The following is a 22698-nucleotide window of genomic DNA, read 5'->3' as shown; positions in this document are numbered from 1 at the left end:
AAATATAATGAACAAAGGTCTGTCTCTTCTCATAGAACTTAATGCATTAAATTTTCATTCTACTGGACAAGGGATAGTGTCCTGAAGCTGAACCTCCCAAAATGTGTCTTTGCTTCACTGCACTGGGACTGGTCCATCAGGTTACAGATCAGCAAGTGGGGATTGAAAAAAAAATGTTTCATTAAATTCATCACATGATGATCACCTGTTTGAATGGATGGTGAGTTATGAAGTGTATTGCAGCTGTAGGTGGGAGGGGCATGTACGTGGATTAAATGACTACATGGGTATGTATAGAATTATTTGTTCTCTCTAAGAACTGTCACCCAGTGAAACAAACTTCACATACAGTGAGTTGAGCACATACAACTTGGTTTAGATACCTGTAAGTAATTATTATATGTCAGTAATAAGCTTTCACTGTGTAGGCTAAAGCTACTGCATTGCTCCTCTAGGATGTGGGTTCTTGTTTGCATTATGTGTAGTGTAAAGTAGGACTTCCTGACTGCCTAGAGAAGTATTTAGACTTTTTTTACATGTACTTACCTTTTGGAAGAAATTGGAAGGCAAAGCATCTTGGTTTGCTCTCCTGTTGCTTTTGCAAGGCTGTGGCAGTGCATCTAATATGGTCAGTCTCTGGCCTGTAAAAATAGTCCTAAGAATGTGCTATAATAAGCACTAAGTCTTGCATCACTTGCTGCTATTTGCAGGAGAGTGCTTTAAGGAAAGCACAATTAGCATGAGATTAGTCTGAGGAGGATCTCTAAAACAAAACTGCTTTTCTTCCCATGGCTTCTCTGTCTTGGCTTGCTCCTGGTCATTTCAAAGAGCTCTGAGGTTCTGGGATTTTTGTTTGTTTGTTTACTGTTTTTGTTTTTTGTTTTGTTTTGGTTTTTTTTTTTTGTTTTTGTTTTTTGCTTGTTTAATCTGTGCATGTTTGGCTTAGGGGAAAGTAATGGAGGAGATAGTAAAGAGCTAGAATCTTTCATGTGACATCCAGCCTCTCCCTTAGATACCCTGGACTGCTTAATTTGAAATCCTCTGGATAAAAACTGCCCATCAGGACTGATAAGAGGAAATTAAAGACTATTGCAGAGACTATTACATCTCTGCATTAATTAATCCGCTCGAAAGGATTTTAAGGTCCCTGAAACAGTAGTTTAGAAGTGATAGCTGAACTAGGATAGGCCTCAAACTGTTCTTCTGTTCGAATGTGAACTAAGGTAGAAGAGAGTCCACAGAGACTTGTAGTAAATCAGTGCAAATAGTGCCTTATCTTGCTGAAGGGAGTGTAAGGGAGTGTAGCTCTTCAGTGTGAAAAGACTGGTCAAGGAAATGACTGCTTGGATGCTGCTCAGTCAAGGAAGGAGGAAGAGGTGCTTTATGTACAAGCCTAACCCTGCACTTATTGTTTGCATATCTTATTGGTTTAAAGCTTCTCTTTTGATAGGAGTCAGTGTTGTTTTGCTACCTAAACTGCCAGATAGATGTTCTGTATGCCACAAAGTCACTTGGCTATGAACTTCCAGTACACTTTCAGTTATTTTAGGGAAAGATTCTGGTCTTAAGATAGATGCTATTACTTGGTTACTTCTCAAATTTTCTCTTAACTTGTGGTGGTTAGAAAAAAATAGCCATGGTAAGCATCTAAAATCATTGAACTTGTGTTAAATTGTTGCAATTTATTACATCTCTGTGGGAGAGCTGCTTTTGTGCTCTCACTTCTCTTATGAGGACAAGGAGACAAAGAGTTAATGGATTAGTGGATTACAGTAAAGCCTGTGACTCCCTGCTGTTTCCTGAGAAGTGTTGTTACAGGGGCAAATCTCTAGTGGCATAGTGGAGGAAGAAGTCAGTTCTGTGGATAGTAGTTTCCCTTACTGTGCAGAATATTAGAAAATGTATTCTGTAGTGTTCTAAAATAGCAGTAGGTCACTGCTCTCTGTCTTTAGATATCTAATCACAGCAGGATGTCCCAAGACACAACGCTCCCAAGCTGTCTGTCATTCATGGTCTGCAACATGACAGACAGGCACTTCTTTCTTCTGATCAAACAGATCTTGTGGAAGGACAGCGCGCATTCCTGGTTTTGTTCATAACAGGATGTTATCACATCAGTAAACAAAAAGCTTCTTGTTCTGCAGCCTTGAACAGGTTGATTTGTGAACAAAAGTGAAGCCATACTAACATTTTGTAAAGGTGTTCAGTATTTTATTGTAGTCTTTTTGGTTTAGTTGTACAGTGAGTTTATAAACAAAAATACCAACAAGCTCCTTCAGACGTGCTCCAGCTCAGAGTGCACCTCTTTTGTAGCACCCTAGATAGTTTAACCAAATGAAGGAATTTATGTAGATGGACTGATAATGTGAGGATGGGCAAACAGACCACTCTAATGTATTGCTATGCAACCTATCTGCCTTTCTTTTGCTCTCTTCTGTGCTGAAGAGCCAGCTGAGAGATTATGGAGAGCTGGAGTATGGATTTGGTGTTTTACTTCATGAAGTTCATGATCTGCATAGCAAATGGCTAATCTGTCCTCTAGAGCTGTAACACCAGTATCTGTCCTGCTGGCAGGTAAAAGTAGTGTTTTAATTTACTGATATGAACAAGTATTATAAGCACTATAAAAGCTCTTTCACAAAGGCAAGAATGGAGGCACTGATTACTTTTACATGCATATTTTCCTCTATCTCCATCATTTTTACAGTAGAGACACTAGTATTTGCTTTGATTTTCCCTGTCTTTCAACCGGTTTCTTTCTCTGTTCCCTGACAGCAGGATTCAAGAATGTAGTGTAGTCTTTGCATCATGCTTGCAGGCTGTTTTAGCAGTAGAAAACACAAGTGGGTAATTTGATTGCTTTATGCCAATTAAAGTGTGTTTAGACAGTGAACGGATGAACTTGCTCTATACGTGGTCATGTCTTCTGCTGCCACTATCTCTTGTGGTAAAGCTACCATGACTTAGCCTTTGGATAAACCCATCTTGCTTTTGGCTGTTTGCCTCCCAAACTGACCTGCAGCAGTACAAGGTAGTAGCAGCAATGTGTGTGCCAGGATGAGAGCAATGTTGAGGAACAGTCTGTAGCTGTCTCTTAAGAAGCATAGCCTTGAATCAGACTGACTCTCAAACTATCAGTGTTTGCTGAAGGGAAGCTGGGTAACAGTTTGGCTACCAATCAGCTTGGATGCCTCTAATGTAGAGGCTAAGGAAAACATAACCAGAAACATGTTTGGAAAGCAATGACTTGAAGCTCTCAGGGTAGATGTCTAACATCACTTTTAAAAATGAGAATTTGTCTTTTGTGTAAGAACTGTGTTATTCTCAAGTTAGTGTTCCTATCAATTAAGGAATTCAGCGAAGTTCCTGCTCTTCACCTTGGTATTATTTGTATTCTGTCTCCTAAACAGAAGAATAGACTTGTCTTCTCTCTTCAAGGCCTGTTTGATAATTGAATGTGAACAGAGTTCATGTTATATTAGACCTATGATACTGCCACAAAAAGTCGCACTATTAATGGCCTTAAAGAAGCATGACAGAATTGTGGCAGGCTTTTTCCTTGTGCTAACAGAGCCTGCTATCCTCTGCTTTATAGTTCATGCCAGCAGTAGTGCATCTGTAATCGTAAATTGTCAGGTGGCCATAGGGCAGGTAAGGCTGAGGTAGAACAGTATAGCAGTTCTCACCTGTACAGAAAGTCAAACGAAACAAATTATTGTCTGTCTGGGCTTAATTACACTGACTCCTGGCCTTAAGCAGATTGGAGCCTGATGAGTACTAGGAGCATCTAAACTTTTGTGATTTATTTATTTATTTATTTGTTGCTTTAAATGTTGACAGTATACTTGTGTCTCAAAGCCATGCCTGCAGAAATTTCTCTGCTCAGTATTTGTGTAGCTGCAGGTAGAAAAAATGCTTCTCTCTTCCTTTGGGAAATAAATGTGTAGACTTGGTCAGAAATACATCAAGTGGTTTGTATGAAAGTTAAGAACTAGTAGCAGTTCTAGTTAGCACAGACGGGTTGTGTGCCTCAAACTTGCCTTAAACAGTCTGAATTTAGTATAGCGACAAGTTAATCCTGATGGGGCAGGTCACTGTCTGAGCCAAAGCAACCCACTAATTCTAACCTTGAAGCACTTACTTAACCTTGCAACCCTGCTGCCAGGTTACTATTAAGATACATCAGGTGTTCTTTGCAAATGAATGGACTCAACAAACCCCTTTCCTGTAACCTCTCTTTTCTCATTCTTTAGGTTGTGATGCAGAGCTCCTAACAGAGAAATGGAGGTGTATTTCAGCAGTACTGAAGTGCTGACTGTAGCCTGGGTTACTGGGAAATACAAGAATAGGAGTTGGTTCTTTGATGAGCTGCATGACTTAGGATCTTTCCTACTCTTTGTTAAACAAGATGGTAATTAAAGATAATACTGCTCTTCAGACTAAATTTCCCTTGTTTAATGAAGGCAGTAGGCAGCATGATGGAGTCTGAAGGCTGACAAACTGCCAAATATGAAGTAATCACCTATAAGCACCTTGGACTGTGTTATGGCTGGGTATCTGTGTGCTCAGTACTCATCTTGGAGAAGATGAGCAGCACTTGTACACTAGGGCTGTAAGGCTACAAAGACTACATGTCTTTGCAGCAAAACAGCAACCCAAAGCTTACTGACTTGTAGTCACCTCTTTTAATAACTTATCACAGATATTTAATCATAGTCTGTTAAAATGGTAGAAGTCTGAATAAGTGAAAGTAAGAAGGATATGGCCCGAACTCATATGGAACATAATCTTCTTGTGCTCTAGCTTAATTACTGTCCTACCCAGCAGTCTGTATACATGACATGACCTTTATTGAAGCCTCTCCAAGCTGAATGGTGTGGTTAAAGAACATTTTGTTGATACACAGCTCTGATAATTTCATGAGACTGGGAGCTGGGTAACAGCCTGAAAGTGTGGCAGAGCAATTGCCTTTGTTAGCTCTGAACCATAAGCCTCTATTCCTGCAGCACTGCACTCCTTCAGCTATTATCATCTTCCTTTTTACTGTCCTAAAAGACTACTTGAGTGTTTCTCGTGATGGTAAAAATAAAATATGCATATTGAAATTATTCGGTGAGTGTTGGCAAGTCAGACTAATGTGATGAAAACTTCTCAGTTAATCAAACACATTTTAACAGCGCCCTTCCACACTTAGTGGGACAGAAGATCTAGGTAAAAATTGGTCCATGGTTTATGATACTTCTTTTCTTTTGACCTTTACAACAGAAGCTGCCTTCCACTGTGAGATTTTTTGTTTTGTCATCCTCTAATATAAGCAGTTAATCATGTTTAAATAAAGTTACCATACGATATATAACTGCTGGAGTTAAGGAAATTTTGGGTTAGATACTTCAGCCTGATTTTAATTTGTGAGTTGTCCTCAGCATTGTGTGATTGCCTTCAGTGGCATTTAGCACTTGGTGTGCTGGTGCTGTTCTTTAAACTACAATTGCAGGCTTGCATGGACTGTAATTAATAATAAAGTACAACTTACTTGTTCAATGTGGTCTTCAATATATGGAGTTAAACTTCTTATCATCTGCTAATTGCTGTGCTGTTTATGTTTGGTCACAGTGTGGATGACATCATATACTGCCTTCAAAATAGAACAGCCTGAAGGAATCATTCGAAAAAGGCTTTTGTTCATGTGCTAAGCAAGATCTAAAATTTGAGTTAATGAACCTTCAGATATAACTCTGGGTGTTCCTGTCATCTCACATCTGCTACAGCTGTGTCCATGGGGGTGGGATTTCCATGTTTGTGTTGCTGAGCCTGCAGACTATTTCTGCCAAAGGTGCTGACTTCACAGATTCCTGAAGTATTTTAGCCAGTCTTTGCTTAATGCTCTGTTGCTTGCTTAGGACACAAAGAAACCAATTTCTACCAGTAACTGCTAATCTGTGAGTGTAGCAGGTAAATAATGCTGCTTGAAGGGTTTGCCAGGAGGTTTTGTTGGTTTTAGAAAAGGTGGCCTTGATTTCATCTTGGCTGATATGTATTACTGTTTCCCTTTCCTCACCCCATTTTTAACGTTTTAAAATTGTGATTATTACCACACTTGCTGAGGTTACAGAAACAATTGCTAATAATTCAAACTAAATATTGCAATTCACTTTCCTTACAAACATAGGTTAAAGATACAGAGCAAAGACCTAGTTTCTAAATATAAAAACTAAATATCCTACTCAGGCTAGCAATGTCCCAGACTGAGGTCTATATTCTCTGCCCTGTTAATACAAATGAAGAACAAAATCTCTGGACTGTGGTTATGTCTTGATGATATGAGCTCTTCCCATGGTAAAAGGGAAAATAAACTAATAGCTTTAGGAGATTACATTTTTCATCCAAAGCAAATGTATGGCTGAAAATAAGGGAAGAGTTTTCAAGCTTTTAAAAAGAAATAGCTCACAAAATTGGAGTGTTGTTTATTTACCTAAACATTTGCACCATTTTGGAATATGTTACTGTGGTCTCTGTTCTCAGAGGGTGGACCCCTGAGCAAACTACTTGCTTCGGTTTCGTAATGAACTCCTAATGCTGACAAGTGCCTTAGAAGCAAACACTTGAGTATCTCTGCTGTGTGCACAGGACAAATAATCCAATTAAGACAAATGTAAAATCTATAAAGGACGACACTTCAGGTCTTAGATTGTATGACTTGCTGCTCGTTTGCACAATAAATAGTGTTAGTACTTTAAAACCAGCTTTCTTTAGGTTGACAAGTTAAATTAGAGCAAAACTTATTATGTGTTGCATGACACATTAGTGAAAACTGGTTAAACTTTGTGATTCCAACAGGTGCATCTTTATAAACTGAGGGAACTATTCTGCGTTCTCTAGCTTTGTCATTCTAGAAGTTAATTGGAATTTCTAGGTCAAATTAAAAGTGTGGACATTATCTTCTGCTTTATCTGGAAACCAAGGTGCATACAGGTAGCAACTACAATTTGTTTCAGAACAGGTATTGTAAATTATTGACCTCTGAAGTTGTGGGTTGTTTTTTGCCCTGTGGAGTGCCTGCCAAGGCACCCTGCACTTAAGTCTTTAGAACAGCGGCCCTTACAAAACACTGTTGCAGAATGGAAAAATTCAATTTTAAGCTAATATGTGGGGTCTCTAGGTATTTTGTTAAAAGGACAAGGCAAACTGAAGTAGTTGCTTCTGTTTTGGGCCTAATGTTTCCATTTGTACAGCGTGCTTTGGCTACCCTGTGTCTGTTCTCTTGTGGCCATTGTTAGAGGCAGATTAATACAAACCCATTCTCTGTATCTTATGCAAGAGTTGGTTTCAGAAATATAAACTTCAGTTTATTTTTTTTGAGTCTAAGTCAAGAAATTACAAAATCTAGATTCATTTTTACTTGGCAAGGGATTCCTTTATACTTGCAGTTAAACTATCCTAAGGCACTTGTTTCCTTGAATTAGTCACCCTTTATAGGGCCTGTTGTAAGATCTACAAAGGAATAGTAAAGGGAAGATTAACAGTCATAGGGTGACACAGGCTTTTGGGCATGCAAATGTAGTGAGATATTTAAATACTGTGAGATGTTTCTGTTAAAGAAAGGGGTGAGATTGGAGGTGCTTTAGAATGCTGGTCATGATCTGCTCTTCAAGCCTTGTCACATCCCCTACTGCACATTGATGGCTGTAGCTGTGATCCCGGTGGTGTGGGGAAATGCGTGGTGTGAACGCAGGGCATGTGATCCCCATGACTCATAAGGCTGACCATTTTGAAACAGGGCTAGGAGACTTTTACTCAGAATCTTGTAGCAAATATATGTGATGAGGAGGGGAAGAAACTGTAATTTTCTGCTGCTAGTTGATGTTTGGAACACTTGAAACTGCTTGAAACTTTTGGAAATGGACAATAGTTTTAGACTTGGTGAAAGTTTGAGTAGATACAGGTCTGAATTAACAACAGAGCTAAATGTCCAGTTCTGTATTGCTGAAATGTACTTCACTTGCTTCCCTCAGATGACAGGCAGCTGATCACAATGCCTGAACTAGCTATTTTACCCTTCTGTGCTCCTACTCACATAGGAGACAGTGGACCCAGATGTCTGTAGGATCTCAGTCATCAAAAACTAAATTGCTAAAGAGTAATAATAAGTATTAATAATAAGCTGTTTTGGTTTTGACAATACAAATATTACTTGAATAAGTTTGCATTATCAGAATTTAAACTGCAGCTGTTTCTATATGTAACTTGAATTGAATTGAATTTGAAATTGAATTGAAATTGAATCTCTATGTAACTAGAAATCCCAATACCTATTCTTGGAATCAAAAGTTGATATGAAATACTGATGGTGCTGAGAAGCGTAAGACTGCCAAGTCACCTAATAAAGTGTGAATTTTAAGTATTTTTGGTTTTCAAATTACTTTCGTGAGGTACATTGAAAGTCTGAACTTGTGTCCTAACTGTGTGAGGTCTTGAGTCTTGGGACTCTTTGTGAGTTTACTGTGTTTCCTCTTCAGTCTGTTAAGAATGTTTTTAAAGCTGTTGAACTGAAGGGCTGTTCAACAGAGAAACAATACATTTGCTTGTCCTTAAGGTGAGGAATAACATGAGCTGCTTGTTTATAAGACTGTGCTTAGGACACTTACTCCTTCAAAGCACTATCAACTTAGTAATCACATAGGAAGTAAAATTCACGTTTCTCTGGGCAGTTTCAGGAACAGGAAAGCTGGAGCATTTTGAAGGCCAGTAGCAGTGGCTTCTCAGGTTATATGCAAGTGACACTGTCTAAAGTCTGCAAAGCTTCTTGAAAGGTCCTTGGAGCTTCTCTAATTTCTCTATAAAGTGATGCTTAAGTTACCTCTGTTTGCATTTACTTCCAGTGATGGAAATGGAGAGTAATTACTCCTTCTGATGTGTGTGTGTTCACAAATGTATGTTTCTGTTTGGGTCTAAAGATGCTTTGGGTAGCAGAGGGATGTCCAAAGCACTCTCTCCTGATATGTATTCTTTTCATTTCAGGCAAAAGTAAAGAGGCGGAGATAAAGAGGATAAATAAAGAACTAGCAAACATTCGGTCAAAATTTAAAGGTAAGTGACTTGGTCATGCTGTACTATATATATTTCCATATGACATTCTTTTATGGGGCTTTGTTTTTACATGCTCGGACATCTTTTTGCCAACTGCTGACTCAAGCAAAATGCTACAGCAGTCTGTTAGAATAATTGTCAAAAATGTTCTCTTCCCCCCTCTTCAGCCCTGAGCCCTTTGAGGAAGTAATGGGTTAGGCTGTCTTCTAGCAGAATTAATGTTAAAATGTGTAGTTTCTGAAGCTATACATCTTGACCACAAGCTGCAGCAGTACAAATTATTAATATGAAACAAAGGATATGCAGTAACTAATTCCAAGAGGCAGCAATTAACTTTTAGACAATGCAAGGTAATACTCATGATGTTAGCTGTATTGAAATTGTGTATGTGGTTTCAAAGTTTAAAGATTCTAAGGAGTAGTTGGGATGTTTTTTAATGGACTTATAACACTAGTGGCTGTGGCAAGTTCTGTTTAAATAGTTATGGGGCAGTGTGTATAGTTAGATAAAGCATTGCAATGTGGAGATCATATATGTGCCTTCAGAATCTGCTAGATTTGTAGTAAATTCATTTACCTTAATTGGCTATCCTGGCTTAGATTAGTATATCTGTTAAGAATACTCAATGCATTAACAAATAACTTCCTGAGCTTTGTCTGTTTTGTGACTACATTTTAAGTTGTATGTCTCTTAAAGGTGTAAGAAGACCTTTAGAAACCTGAGTGTTATCAGCAGCTTAGAAGGGAAATGTTAACCACAGTGCACGACACTCAAGAAATTCTTTGAAATTAGAAGCCATCACACACCTCTGTGTTTACATTTTTCTCTTAGAAAAATAGGTAAAAGTACATGAACAGTTAATTCTTCTCTGCTTTCTTGTGAAGCAGGGGAGAAATTATCATAGGGATCTCTGGCTATGTAGAACCATAAATCAGGTGGTGATCAGAGAATAGAGGTGCTTTCAGCAAAGTAGTGTCATCACTGTAGCTTGCATACCGTGTGTAGCACTAGGTTAAGCACTATTTAAATAGTTTTGAATAAAAGTGAGTATATGCTCATTCAGTAGCTTGAGTGGAAGATGTCTAAATCTTTTGGTAGCTCATCTTCATTATGGTTTATTAGTAAATCTGTATAGATTTTGGGTGGAAAATTTTAATTACCTGAAGACAATAACTTGATGAAGTCTGAACAAAAACATAAATGTCACAGTTTGGAAAAAGTTGTGTTTAGACAACTTGTTGTGTAACTGCTTGAGGCCATGAGAGTGAGAGGAGCTGATAGCTATGTTATCTTTCTGCTGCAGGAGTCCCACATGGACTTAATGCTGGATGGTTCTTCCTTGCAGAAGGGCTATATAAAAATTAAGAGACCTCCATATGCATTTTATTCTTGGTTTAAGTGGAGATTACTCAGTTTAGCCTAGTTTCTTTTCATGTAGCTCTGACCTTAAAATGTTTTTAAATGGTTTGGATTAAGACAAATGTGTGATTGTGAACTTAAGATGAAGTCCCTTGCTAAATAACTGTGGTGAATACTGGTGCCCTGAGTTACTGGCCCTATCTGGCCAAAGATGCAGCTTTTGGACTGTCTGTATGGCTGTAATCAGGGAAAGGTCCAAGAAACAAGACCTCTTGACAGAAGTACTTGTACACTAGTACTCTAGTGTAGGAGTCTGGTCTACTTCTGGGCCTTTGTATGCTTCAGTACACAGTGTTGCAGTATCTGGATGCCTGTCCCATGTAACTTGCAGGGTGTGGTCTTACACTGGTGCAGACAGAGCCTCAGTATTTCTACTTTTGTTCTAGTTTGCAAGTAGCTGTCAAGCCTGATACCTGCCTTATGTTTGGGTAACTTGGTGTTTAAAATACCCTTCTATTTATCAGGCCGGGATAAGGTTTCACATCTCTGGACAAGCAGTGCTATGGCTTTGGGTTCTGATCCAGCTTTTGTGCACCAAAGCTCAGCAGGAATTTAGAATCTCTGTACTTAAGGTGACTGTGTCTCTTGTCTAAGCATGAGGAAGCTCCATTGCTGAGGTCACTGTGTCCTTGACAGTTGCTTTAAATGCTTCTGCATTGACTAAGATAAGAATGTAGTAGAGAGAAACTACACCAGTGTGATAAAGGGGAAGTTGTAGGAGTAAAGTGTGCAGAGATGCTATTCCTTTTTGTTTTACATGTTCAGACTGTAAGCTGATTTTGCACCCATGCTTGAACCAAATTGGAAGTTTCAGTGTCAGAGTGACTGCTTTGGGAGTGAACAAATACCCGGTGTATTAAATTGTTGCATCGCTTTGATCACTCAAACCAGAATTTGTGTATTAATGAAGCTGCCCACAAATCTTTAAGCTGTTTCTGCAGTCAGAGAAACTTTGTTCTCTGTTTGATTCAGACTTGTTCTTTTTTTCCTACGCTGACATTAGAATTTAGTTTTGTTCTGATTGCTTAATAGGGTTTGTGTTACAAGAGTGGCTTCTAGACTTCTGACATGCTTGTGTATCTTCTTCTCGGCTGGTGCAGAAGTGCCCCAGTGTCAGTTGTTAACTGTTGCTTTTTTTCCTGTTTGTTTTTGTTTTTTGTTTTTTTTTTATTCTGCTGACTTTTGTTTTACATATTTGAGCAAATCTTCTCTATTTTCCCAAAATACACAGTAACCCTTTGGAGGAAGGTAAGATGAGGCTCTAAATATCAGTTTCAAACTGAAACTATGTAACAGTAAATTTGGTAAATTGCTTTCCTGGCAGTCTGTGAAAACATACACTTTATATTTAAGATGGGCCTGCTTAGTCACTCTGTCTTCTGATCATGTGTGAAGGCAATCACACAGTAAAATATTAAAGTGTCTTCTATGACAAACTGAATTGTTGGAAGTAAAATCAGGCTTCAAATATGACCTGAGCTGTAGGGCTGATCTTTGTTCTGGTGCTAGTAGTATGGTGAATAAATACTAGTTTATGGATTTGTATTTTGGGTTGTTTGGCACAAATACTCAGCGTTTGATGGGAGAGGGCTTGGACTGTCACTCCTGCAGAAATACAGATCTTGTGTCAAAGTGTAGCTACGTTCATAAAAATCAAATTCCATTTTCTTAGCCCCTAAGCTAGTAGTGGCCTTCTGATACAGTATATCCCTGGATTGCTGCCAATTGCACGAACAGAGGTCAGTGTAGGAAGGAAGCAAAGAAACAGTGTTGTCCATTCTGTTTTGCAAAAGCCATTAGTGTGTTTTAAAAGCTAAGATTTTAAGGTAGCAATCAGCCACGTGAAAGCTAGTGAGATTAGACTTGTCAGGTTTCCTAATCTGCCAGTGAACATCCCAAGGACTGAACTGCTTTCCTGACTCCTCTCGCTGCTGGCAGGCTCAGTAACGGTGCAGCACACTGGCTTTAAGTACACTGAGTTCGATTGAAAAGCAGGTGGTGTTTTTAAATTTATACTCCAAACTAGAGCTGGAAGCTGCTGCCTGAGAACCAAGGGGTCTTACAGTACTTTCTTGCCTTATTTTGTTCTTTTCAGAGGGCTGTGTGAAAGATCTGTATGAGCAATGAAAATCAAAACTTTTGGGTTGCAGTGCTAGGGAGGTGATACACAGAAATTTGGAAGTAATAATTATTTCTTAATAGTACTCATTGTTAATCATCTGTTAATAATTTATTTCTTAGCAAAATAACTAATAAATTTTTCATGAAAAGCAAGTAGCTTTTGAAATGCCCACTGTGCTCAAAACCTGCTGACATGTGTTGTGAATCCTTCCTGTTTCTGCTGACTTGATTTGCAGCACTTGCAAATGTTCCTGAAAGCATTTGAAAATGAGCTGAGTTGAAAGAAATGATTGTGTATTGCAATGGAGATAACAGAACATGTGACATTTCCTTCTGCTCTTGTTCGGATGTTTGCTTGGGACTGGGGGAAGCTGTACTATTTTGGCACATACTTAAGCAATGAGACTTGTTATTAATGTTTAAAATAGAACCTTCAGAACTCTTGGTAAATGTGACATGGAAGGGAGAGGAATAGTTAAAATTTCAATAAGAATCCAAGTCACAGACTTCTTAAAAACACAGCTGGAGTTAAACAACCATTGTGAGACCTATGACTGAAGCACTCTTTTTATTCAAATTGCTCAGATGATTTAAACAATAAAAAAATTTTAAAAATCCAGTATGCTGTTATTTCTGGGAACTAATAAGACTTTGAAGAAGAGCTGTAGTAGCTCTAACTTGGTCTAGTTTATAAGCTTGCCTGAGAACTGTCACACTGCCTTCAGTTCTGTATACAAGGAACAGGAGCTTTTGCAAGCAGTCAGTGTAGCATTTTTTCTGTCTTCAGAAAAGGTGTTTCAGGTACTGAATTCACAATTTTTTCTTTGATACCACATGGTGGAGAAGGAAGCTGCTTGTTAGTAGGATGGTGATATGTTTTGTGCTTGATTGCATGGCGTAGCTTCTATCAAAAATTCTTCAGATACCTGGAGATCCAAGGACCTTGCTAATCTTAAAATATTGGTATCTTGGAAGGATATAATGTTTTAAATAGCTGGGACCTAAATCTAAAAAAGGGAGTGCCAAGCTCTGACAAATAGTCTGTTTTGAAAGGAGATGTGGTTCAAAGTATACATATTTTCATCCACTTACATTCTTTGTTAAGCAGTTGGGTTGCATTATTCTGTACTCCTCTTCCCTCGTGGTATCCCAAAGTCAACACCAGTCATTTGAGAATATAAGAGGTTAGATTTAATGCTTCTGACTTTTGTATATTGCTGATGGATTGACAGACTAACAGGGAGTTCAGCCTGTTAGCCTGCTGGGAATTCGGTCTTGGAGACTTGATTGGGGTGTCTTCACTTGTGGTAAAGTTCACATGACAGCTACTTCCTGATGTCTTTTGCTGTATCTGAATCTCAGAGAAACAACTAATCATATTAACACTATCCAATACCGTAGTAAGTCCTCAGTTATGTAGACCTTGGCCACTAGATTTAGACTGACTAAAATGGATTCAGCTTATTTAGTGCCCCCTTCTGTGAATCATAATAGTATCTGTTAATGGTATTGAGCATCACCTTTTCCTTTCATTGGTCCCCTAGAATAGCTGGCTTGTCAGGGGTTAGAATGCTTTTTGTTGCTAGGTAATGTAAAGCCCCACTGGTTTATTCACTGATTATTTCTTTTCCTTCTGGATCTTATGTAGATGACCAATTAAAATCAAATCTTAAGAGTTTGTAGAAACTCTTCCTAAACAGCTGAAAAAAATACTGGAAAACCAAAGGTGTCACTGCCTTTTCCTGTGTTTTGTTTTTGTTTTTTTTTTCCTTGCCTCTCCTAAGGAAAGGTACCTTTGATTTGCATCTCCCCACTATGGTGGGATAGGAAGAAGTTTCTGCTCTTGAATGCCATTTTATTGGGAAAATAGTATAACAGGAAGTATTATGCAGAATACTTCACTGCTGCTTACGCCATAGTTTGAAGGTCACAGCAGGAGGGCAGACGTGGTTGAGTATCTTCTCTTTCCTCTGGCCATATTGCTTCCAAAGAAGGGGAAAAAATATTTCCCACTGGATGTTTCACTCTGGTTCTTCTGACAGTAATTCCAATGTCTAGGAGAGCAAAATTCCTTACATTTGTTTGCTGACTCAGAAGGAAAATAGCCTTATGGCAGCAAACTGTAAGAGTGACTTGAAGAAAACATGTCTTTAGGCAGCTTTCTGAAGAACAGGCTGTTGTCAGAGAATGTTGACAGGATCAGTATAGCAGGATTTCACTGCCATGGATATCTTCAGTAGTGCTGCTTCCTGTATTGAAGTAAAATGTAACATATTTTGGCTTCTGTATTATGGACCTGAACACGACTCCTCTTTGAACAACATAAAAATAGCTTTAAGGTGAAGCCTTTTGTTGGCAACTGATGCACTGTCTGTACCAGTTTAAAAAATCAACGGGTGCCTAAAAACCCAAATTAGAAGGATATCATTGTCTTCATTAAAATAGCAGTGGTTTGCTGAAGTTTATCTCAGTTGAAATAAGATTAAATAGAAGATATTTGTTTAGGGTCAAAATAGAAAGCAAACCCCAAAATGCATAGTTGCAGCCTGTAGACATAACCTTTTAGCATTATGTACTTCAGTGGGCCGGTGTGCTTTCTGTTGGTTCACTGTTATGTCTTCACACACAAATGCTAGTCTTCGTTCCTTCCCTAACTGTAAATTTAGTAGTGGTAAGGTTTCCTTGGTTTTTATCCAGTCTGTGATTGTAGTGTAAAATCCAGGGGAGCTGTAGATTCATGTAGCCTGGCAAATTTAATATGCGTCTGAATCAGATCACAAGAAGGAAGAAGGAGCAACTTCTGTACTATCAAGATTCTTTTTTGACTTCAGATTTATGTAATAGGCAGCTAAATGTAAAATAAAAAGGCAGCTTAGAGCTTTTATTGGCAAGGGCAGTGAGGGATATCTTACTGAAGCTTTAGTGTATGCAGTGCTGTTCCTGCTGAGCTTGCCCATCACTAAGGAATACACACTTGATGTGACAGATCATTTATTCCTGGCCCTGAATACTGAGACAAAGGAGCTTATATAGCCTTTTAGGCAGCAATATATATCAGAATTTTGCTACCCTGACTGAACTATCCAGCAGTCAGTCTTGCCTGATTCACTGGATACCCCTTTATTTCCTGATTTGAGGTAGGGAGAGAATGCAACACAGAAAGTGTTATGTTCATGTGTAACTCTTCCCTTCAGGAAAAGCAATGGTCTCCCAGTGAACTGGAAGCTGTGCTGCTCCATGTTGTACTTATGCAAACTTCTAAAATCAGCAGTACTGCAACATATGGCCAAACCTATTTAGGGTGCATTTTTCTTCTAAAACTGGAACACTTGTGAATACTTTCATTTTACAAAAACTTTAAAGGTCTCATGGTAATCTCATTTCATGTGTTTCTTCAGGTCTTTGGGATAGACCATTGTCACCTGATCTGTCTAAAACAGCTTGCTGGAGATTTTTTATTGTTACTTAGTTCTCTGCGGTGGTGCACTGGGAAAAGCATGTTAACGCTTTTACTGTAATAAAGATTTGGTAATTGGTTTAAGAGGAGAATGTGTATGGAAGACATAAATGCTCTTAGCAGAAGTGAAAAAATCCAGATGGAGCAAACATGGATGCAATGCATCTTAGTAAGAACATACTCTTAAGGACACTGCAGGATACCTCAAGGACTAGATGATAGCATCATTTCCTGACCATCCTTTCATCACCATCCTTTAGGTTATAGATAATGGTAGATGGAATTATCACTAACCAGCTAAAAGCTCAACATAGGCTTAATTATTTGTTTGTTTCCATGCTTTTCAGGTGACAAGGCTCTGGATGGTTACAGTAAGAAAAAATATGTCTGCAAACTGCTCTTCATCTTTCTACTGGGGCATGACATCGACTTTGGTCACATGGAGGCTGTAAACCTGCTCAGTTCCAATAGATATACAGAGAAACAAATTGTAAGTAACTTGGGCTCTATAAAAGATAAGCTGATCTATCTAATATCCTGCCTCAGCTGTGTGGAATCTGTGAAGAATGTCACTTCATTCCTCCTGCCATGGCTTAAAGCCTTATTTTGGCTCTAGGAATGATTCTGAAATCTAAACACCTTTTGAGCACAGGGAGTCTTGAACTAGTTGCAAAAAAAGTATGTTCTGCATAAAATTATTACTCTTAAGAAATTGCCTCAAGTCTTGCATTAAAAGGTAAGTAGCCTTTTAATTTTCTATCTTTCTCTGTCTCCCTAGGTAAGGTTGTCTTTATCAGGTGCATATAACTTATTAGTGTTTGAATAATAAGCCAACATTTTGGTTGGTCCCCATTCATCTAAAGTGATCTTTTGAGTATATGCCAGAATAGACTGAGAATACACTTAAAACCAGATAATTAGGGGAACACTGAACTTAATATTTTTTGTTTAATTCACTTAATCATTCTAGCCTTCTCTCTAAGTACCTTTTCTGCCCACTGGTATTGGAGAGAAGAGTACGTATCAAAGAAATCATGTTTCCTATTAATGCCACAGTAAATGAAGTCAGCTGAAATAGATTTTCCATGTTGTGACTCACAGGGCTATCTGTTCATCTCCGTGCTGGTGAACTCCAACAGTGAGCTCATTCGCCTGATAAACAACGCCATCAAGAATGACCTGGCCAGCCGGAACCCCACCTTCATGGGCCTTGCTCTGCACTGCATTGCCAATGTGGGCAGCCGGGAGATGGCGGAAGCATTTGCTGGAGAAATTCCCAAAATTCTTGTGGCTGGGTAGGTGTGACATGCCTCTTTAAAATACACCACCAATACACTTTTCAGCAGCTTGGTTCCATTGCAGCACCCTAATCCGTGCTCGGGCTGTATAGCCCTGGGTTTGCAGTATAATGACAGTTCCAATAGCTGCAGGTGCTTTCACTTGCCTGAGTGTGGAGTTGCTTGTAGGAGTTTAAGACTACATGGAAATTCAGAATTTTGGTGTCTTGAATAGGCTTTTCACAGCCTTGTTGTGATCTGATTTTTGTTTTGGATAAATCTGTGGTACTGAATACCCCTGAAATGCACAAGTTTTACTTTCCTTATGTTTCCTGTTGGAAAAAAGAAATAAATGAACGTAAGTATATAAATTTTGTTACAAACTGAAGTTCTTATGTAAATGTACTAACTTCACAAGAAACATGATAATATTGATTTGTGAGTTTTCTTACTTCCTCTACTAGCCATGTAAATAGCAATTTGTGTAAATGGCAAATAGTCACCACCAACTTTCTTACTTTGGTATAGCTGAAAGCTCCTAATATCTGAAGCTGTAGTTGAGTCAGTATAAAGTTGGACCTGTGATCATAGGGCTTATTTATTTTGAAACTTAAAATGTCCAAGTGCAAACAGTGCATTTCAACTCTTATGGATATGAAACATTTTAGGATATTTATGGATCTTTTTATAACAAGTAACATTAATATAAAAAGTGACATGTGGTGCAAGAACTGTATCAATACTCTAAATGTCAGGCAACTGCCCTAGCGGGGTGCTGTTCTCCATGTAGCGTAATGGAGACAATATTGCAGTGATGAGTCATGGGCTTTTAATAAGATAACCTTAAAAAGTTCCAAAAAATTTCACTTGGGGTCACTAATTGCAGACAGAGCACAGCACCTTCAGGTCAGACTTGTTTAAACTTGGAGCTATGTTTGTTTTCTGAGATCACTCTTCAGGGTGTCATTCCTTCTGCATTTCTAAGATAATGTATATGAAATATGTTTGTGTGCCTGTCTGTCTAAGTGACTTGGGCAAAATGAGCATTGTCAGTTACATTTGCAAATTCAGCGTAGCTCTCTTGGCTTAAATATAAATTAGAGATGGGAGGAATAGGTTAATGGTTTTGCTTTAGGGTTTTTAACCGAGGTACAACTTGATCTCATGGAAAATGGATAAATTCATGAAGAATAGCTGGGCTGAACTTCTACTGGAGATGTAGAGGTTTCTGAACATTTTACCAAGACTGCACATTATAAGTTGCCTCTTAAAATTTTTACTAGTAGTGCTCTGTACATTTTATAGCTGTTGTCTGTGCATCACACAAAATGCTTAATCAACTACTTTGTGAAAAGGAGTTCACTGAACTAGTATAGTTGCATGCCGCCCTTAAAATAGTCCATTTCTGTGCCAGCAGCGGGGATGGCAAGGTGCATAGATTTGTGGATTGTGTGCTTGCTGCCAGGCACCTTACATTGTAGCTGTAGGTGTTGAAGCTGTTCAGTAGTTCATGATTTCTATCTGACACACAGAACCTATCAGGAAATCCACCTCTGGTCACATTCTTAAGATAGATACACTATCTGAACTATATGACTTCAGTCAGCCTGGAATAAGCTTGTTCTTGATCAGATGAGATGGACTTCCAGTTGTCATAAAAAGATGTGAAGTGTCACTCCAAGCTGCAAAGAATCATTACATATGTCTAGTCGCCTCTATAATCGTTGAAAATGTCACTAATTAAACTTACTGGAAAAATTAAGAAGAACAAATACTTCAGCATGAGAAGACTACAGTGAACTTCTGTTGAAAAGATAAAGCCTGGCCAGGGATGCTGAGTCAGTGTGAAATCCAGCATAAAGCTGTCCTGCAAGTATTGCTGTGCCTTTTACATCGGTGTGTATGTTTTGCAGGGACACTATGGATAGTGTGAAGCAAAGCGCTGCTTTATGCTTGCTGCGTTTGTACAGAACTTCTCCTGACCTTGTTCCCATGGGAGACTGGACATCTCGAGTGGTGCATCTCCTCAATGACCAGCACTTGGTAAATCAGCTTCATTATGCTTCTTGGGCCTAGTGTATATAGGGAATGATGTGACTTCTGCTGTTAAATCACAATTTATTTCCTCTTGAGTCTTTCAAGCAAGTGGCTTACTGTTGTCTTCAGACTTTGGGAAGAAAATGGAAGAAGTTGTCCTTTTTTAGTTGCTGTATATATTAATTTTAATAAGACTTTGTTTACCTTTTCACTGTAGATAGAAGAATGGTATGTATAAGTTCTTTTTTCCTCTGGCTGCAAATTCATGAATCTTGTGGCTTGTTACACTAAATCACATTGGATAGGTGTAATACGAATTTTCCTAGGCCTTTTAAGATGAGATCTGCACTAAAAATTCAAGACTTGATTGGTCATTTGCTTAGACTTCCTTTCCTATGGTGTCCATGTCATTCTTACTTTGATGCTTAAAAAAACTCTATTGTTTTAGAAAGGAGACCCTTTTTTTCCCCCCTCAGTCCAGTTACTTTATAAAAATAAGGCTATTAATACCTGTGTTTCAACATTAATGAGTACTTTAGTCTGCAGTAGGAGTATCTGATGCTTGTGTTATACAAAGCCCTCTCATGTTGGGTTGTAAGAATTCTTTCCTGGATGATCTGCTGCATTGAATTTTTTCTGCTCATGCTTGTCATGTACAATAAGACAGTTTGTGTCCAGGCTTAATTTTAATACAGCTCTCTTATTTTAGATGTACTACCCAAATATGAGACAAAGCTAATAGAAAAAAGAGCATAAAATGCTCTGCAAGCATGGCAGTATCATGTTGTTGAAAATTCTGTTGGATTCTGCAGGTGTGTAATTAGTCTAGCTGCTGGCCAAATAAAGGGTTTTTTAATGTAGGACTTTGTAATGGGGATAAACATATTTTTTTGTGAAACAGTTGGATTGAGAAGTGTTAATGGGCAGCATCATAAACTGATAGAAAATTAATCGCAGGTTTTTTTGTTTTGGTTTTTTTCCTAGGGCGTGGTTACTGCAGCTACAAGTCTGATCACCACTTTGGCACAGAAGAACCCAGAGGAGTTTAAGACTTCAGTCTCCTTGGCAGTGTCTAGATTAAGCAGAGTGAGTCCAATGATGACTCTGATAATACTTCACTGTTGATTAATTTGCTTAGCTTTCTAGATCAGGTTAGCTTCCTGTTCAGCTTTCTAGGGTCAGATTAGTTTACTGTACCATTAAATGTGAAGATGATTCAGTGTCACTTCATGTGGGTGCTTCAGGTAACCTGTTTAAATGCCTGTTGCCTACCAGGACAGAAAGCTGTATTGGCTTGCCCAAACTTTCTTAATTTAATCCCTGCTGTGCTCCAAGTAGTAATCCTCACTTTGTTACTGTAATACCAAAGAGTAGTTGGATCAAAGACTGATTCTACAGACTTCATACAAACCCCTCAAAAATGCAGACTGTAGCTTTAACTTCATCTAAGCTGCTTACAAGACAAATTGCCTTCCTCTTCCTTCTTTTGAGCTGCTGCTAAGTTAATAATCATAAGCACCTGATATTCTGTAAATGATGTAGGGGATTAAACAGGGGCAGGGAGGAGTGGAGGGCCATGTCGCTAAGTTAACATTTCTGTGCTGGAAAACTGATGTCACTGTTTTGTTTCATTTTGTTTCCCCCTCCTCCTGTTTTGGAAGGTGTGCAAGACTAGGGGGGCTATTACTTCACAAATGTTTTTTACACCCAGTTTTATGCAGTCTTATACCCAAATTACTTGTAGGTCACAGTTTACTTTCTTTTCAATTATGAATTTTTTATAATACTTAGAAGCAAGGGAGTGCTGAGGGAAGTAAAAGGCTGTTCTGTAATGGAGCAGTAAGAATTAGGTAGAATTATTTTGAGCAAAGTTAGTGCCAAACTCATGGTTACTCTAGAATAAAAGGGGTAAAAGAAATCTGTGAAGAGGGGTAATCTAATCTAATCTGTATCACGTTTCATTATGCATACAAACCTCTTCTGTGAATGCTGTCTGTTTTTTGCTTTGCTGTATGGATATTACTGAAGGTGTTAGTTGGTCCTTCTGCTTTAGGTCAGTCTATCACAGTATCTTGTATTTGAATTGCAGGCTCACCTATCAGCAGCCACCAGATTGTTGGCTGAATCTGTGAATTGCTGGAACAGAGAAAGTCAGGCGTCTGGCTAAACATTTTGATGTTACAAGATTGCTGTCTTCATTCTTTAAGAAAGAAAATAGGCTTTCAGAAGAGACTCTCTAGACTACTGTATCTGCAAAACTGAATTTCCATTACTAGCATTTACTGTGGTATGGCAGCTTGCACCAAATTAGTCTACTGAACTAGACATTGGTAGTGACACAGTATTTTAAGCTTCTGTTAGAGGTGACCTACAGTGTTCTTCAGGTCCTATTCATGATTGTGAATCAATTAACTTCAGCAGCTGATGTGCTGGCTGTTTGTTTTACAGATTGTAACTTCTGCATCAACAGACCTTCAGGACTACACATACTACTTTGTTCCTGCTCCCTGGCTATCTGTGAAACTTCTAAGGCTGTTACAGTGCTATCCACCTCCAGGTAATGCATAAATGACAGCACCGGTCATCTCTCATGCCATACACTGGCTTCAAAGAGCTACTGCACTGCAGTGTTATAGCTTGGAGTGCAAGCACATTGTCTTAAGGCAAAGATACTGAAGTTTGTACTCTTGAGTGTTTCTGGTAGCTTTAAGGTACTTGGCCTTTTGAATTATGTTGTGTTTAATTTTAACCAAATGGCTAACCAGTGTGCATCTTAAAAATCATTGGCAGCTACCATTTTAAACATTCATTAAAATTATCAACTATATTAAAGCCTTGAAGTATGTTGTAGTGCAGATTGTGTTTGGCTTTTGTTCTCACCCAAACAGAACTGTGGCTTGGAATTCTTTTCCCATGTGTGTTGGGGAGTGTAAATGTTTTTAATGTCTCAGAATAGTTCAGTTAGTTTAGATTTAGCTAGGGAAAACCTAAGGTTTGGAGCAAAATGAAGTTGTCCAACGGCTCATTCTTCTCCAGAAGACCCTGCGGTACGTGGCCGTCTGACAGAATGCCTGGAAACCATCCTCAACAAAGCACAGGAACCACCAAAGTCAAAGAAAGTGCAACACTCAAATGCGAAGAATGCTGTCCTGTTTGAGGCAATAAGCTTAATTATACATCATGACAGGTGAGCTGGAGCAACACTTTGTTATCAGAGGGGCTTTTAAAGTGAAAAGCTGGCGCTTTGTCTTGCAGTTAATCAGATTTTAATGGGGGAGGGAGTGGAGGAGAAAAGAACAT

At 38.6% G+C, this 22698-nt stretch overlaps 1 protein-coding gene across 5 annotated transcripts in view; it reads left to right on the top strand.

Annotated features, from left to right (window-relative positions):
• The window catches only part of AP2A2 (adaptor related protein complex 2 subunit alpha 2), a 44348-nt gene that overhangs the window by 4616 nt on the left and 17034 nt on the right, over positions 1–22698 (top strand). For 3 of the 5 annotated variants that reach the window (XM_062495344.1, XM_062495342.1, XM_062495347.1), the window contains exons 2-8: positions 9019–9087; positions 16432–16574; positions 17186–17379; positions 19275–19404; positions 20383–20484; positions 21847–21955; positions 22435–22585. In XM_062495344.1, the coding sequence (XP_062351328.1) occupies positions 9019–9087; positions 16432–16574; positions 17186–17379; positions 19275–19404; positions 20383–20484; positions 21847–21955; positions 22435–22585 (898 nt within the window). The remainder of the gene's footprint in view (positions 1–9018; positions 9088–16431; positions 16575–17185; positions 17380–19274; positions 19405–20382; positions 20485–21846; positions 21956–22434; positions 22586–22698) is intronic. The other 2 variants (XM_062495346.1, XM_062495343.1) reach the window with 1 other exon arrangement.

Source organism: Cinclus cinclus, chromosome 6 (assembly GCF_963662255.1).
Source record: "Cinclus cinclus chromosome 6, bCinCin1.1, whole genome shotgun sequence".
Lineage (NCBI taxonomy): Eukaryota > Metazoa > Chordata > Aves > Passeriformes > Cinclidae > Cinclus > Cinclus cinclus.
The sequence above is the reverse complement of the archived record's forward strand: the minus strand, read 5'-3'. Positions and strand labels throughout refer to the sequence as shown.